General features: G+C 35.2%; 1 protein-coding gene across 1 annotated transcript in view; it reads left to right on the top strand.

The window, feature by feature from the left end:
• The window catches only part of LOC106536987 (syntaxin-3), a gene marked incomplete in the record, with an annotated part of 47637 nt that extends 46566 nt beyond the window's left edge, over nt 1–1071 (top strand). The window contains 1 exon segment of the mRNA XM_014034353.1: nt 364–1071. Within this exon segment, the coding sequence (XP_013889807.1) occupies nt 364–441 (78 nt within the window).

Genomic DNA, 1071 nt, shown 5'->3' with positions numbered 1-1071 from the left:
GGAAGAAAATGGATGGATGGATGGATGGATGGATGGATGGATGGATGGATGGTGGATGGATGGATGGATGGTGGATGGATGGATGGATGGATGGATGGATGGATGGATGGTGGATGTAAAACTTTACTTGCAGACTTTTGACATCATTAACACATCAAAACATTATTTTTGCTGTTTTTTCCTCTGTTTCTGTAAAATGACAGCAGGCTACTGTTTCAGATCACTCACTCTTWTTACTGACATAAAATGTGGTTTTACTCAGGTATGAAGAGTAAAGTAAGCTTGCCTAAAGTAAGTGCCTAAAGTAAGTGACGATAAACATCAGCTCTTTTTCTCCTACAACCCAACCCCTGTGTTGTGCAGAAACAAATGATGATCCTCTGCTGCTGTGTGATTTTGGCCCTGGTCCTGGGTTCATTCGTCTACAGCTTCATCAAATAAGGAGCCAGATGGAGAACCTGCTGAAGTTCTCAAGCAGCTTTGGGTTCATGACATTTCAATCAAAATAAAATAAAATAAAATTGTTTTTATTCTTTCTCAGTAATACTGATGAATATCATGTTCATTTTACATAGTTAAGATTTTCTGTGAATAATCAGTCGAAGTTTATTCTGTGAAGTATTTGACTAACAAGGATAGATATTAAGAGTGAACTAGACTGTTTTAGATGGTTTTGTTAATTTAAATCAGTATTCCCAACCGTCTCTGTGAAAAGCTACTTTACAACCAAAGAAGATAAGAAACGAGACTTTTAAATGTAATTTWGTTTAAAGTTGTGGCTGCCATGCTGGCCCAACCAGTTCACCAATAATAATAAAAATAAACTTCATCATGAAAAGTTCATATGATCTATCAGAAATGTACACATTATTGTGTTAAACTTCTCAGGGATGCAAAAAAGAGCACAAATATATTTAGTCATTGCTTTTGTAATGGTAATGTTTTTTATTTTATTTTGCTGTCACATTATAAATGTAGAAGAGTAGGAGGATTGTCGCAGTGTGAAGTGAACAACGTGGCTCAGATACATCTTTCTTCATTGTTCAAAACAATAAAAAATCATTAGTTTTG

The sequence above is a fragment of the Austrofundulus limnaeus genome, unplaced genomic scaffold (assembly GCF_001266775.1).
Source record: "Austrofundulus limnaeus strain Quisiro unplaced genomic scaffold, Austrofundulus_limnaeus-1.0 Scaffold2068, whole genome shotgun sequence".
Taxonomy (NCBI): domain Eukaryota; kingdom Metazoa; phylum Chordata; class Actinopteri; order Cyprinodontiformes; family Rivulidae; genus Austrofundulus; species Austrofundulus limnaeus.
The sequence above is the reverse complement of the archived record's forward strand: the minus strand, read 5'-3'. Positions and strand labels throughout refer to the sequence as shown.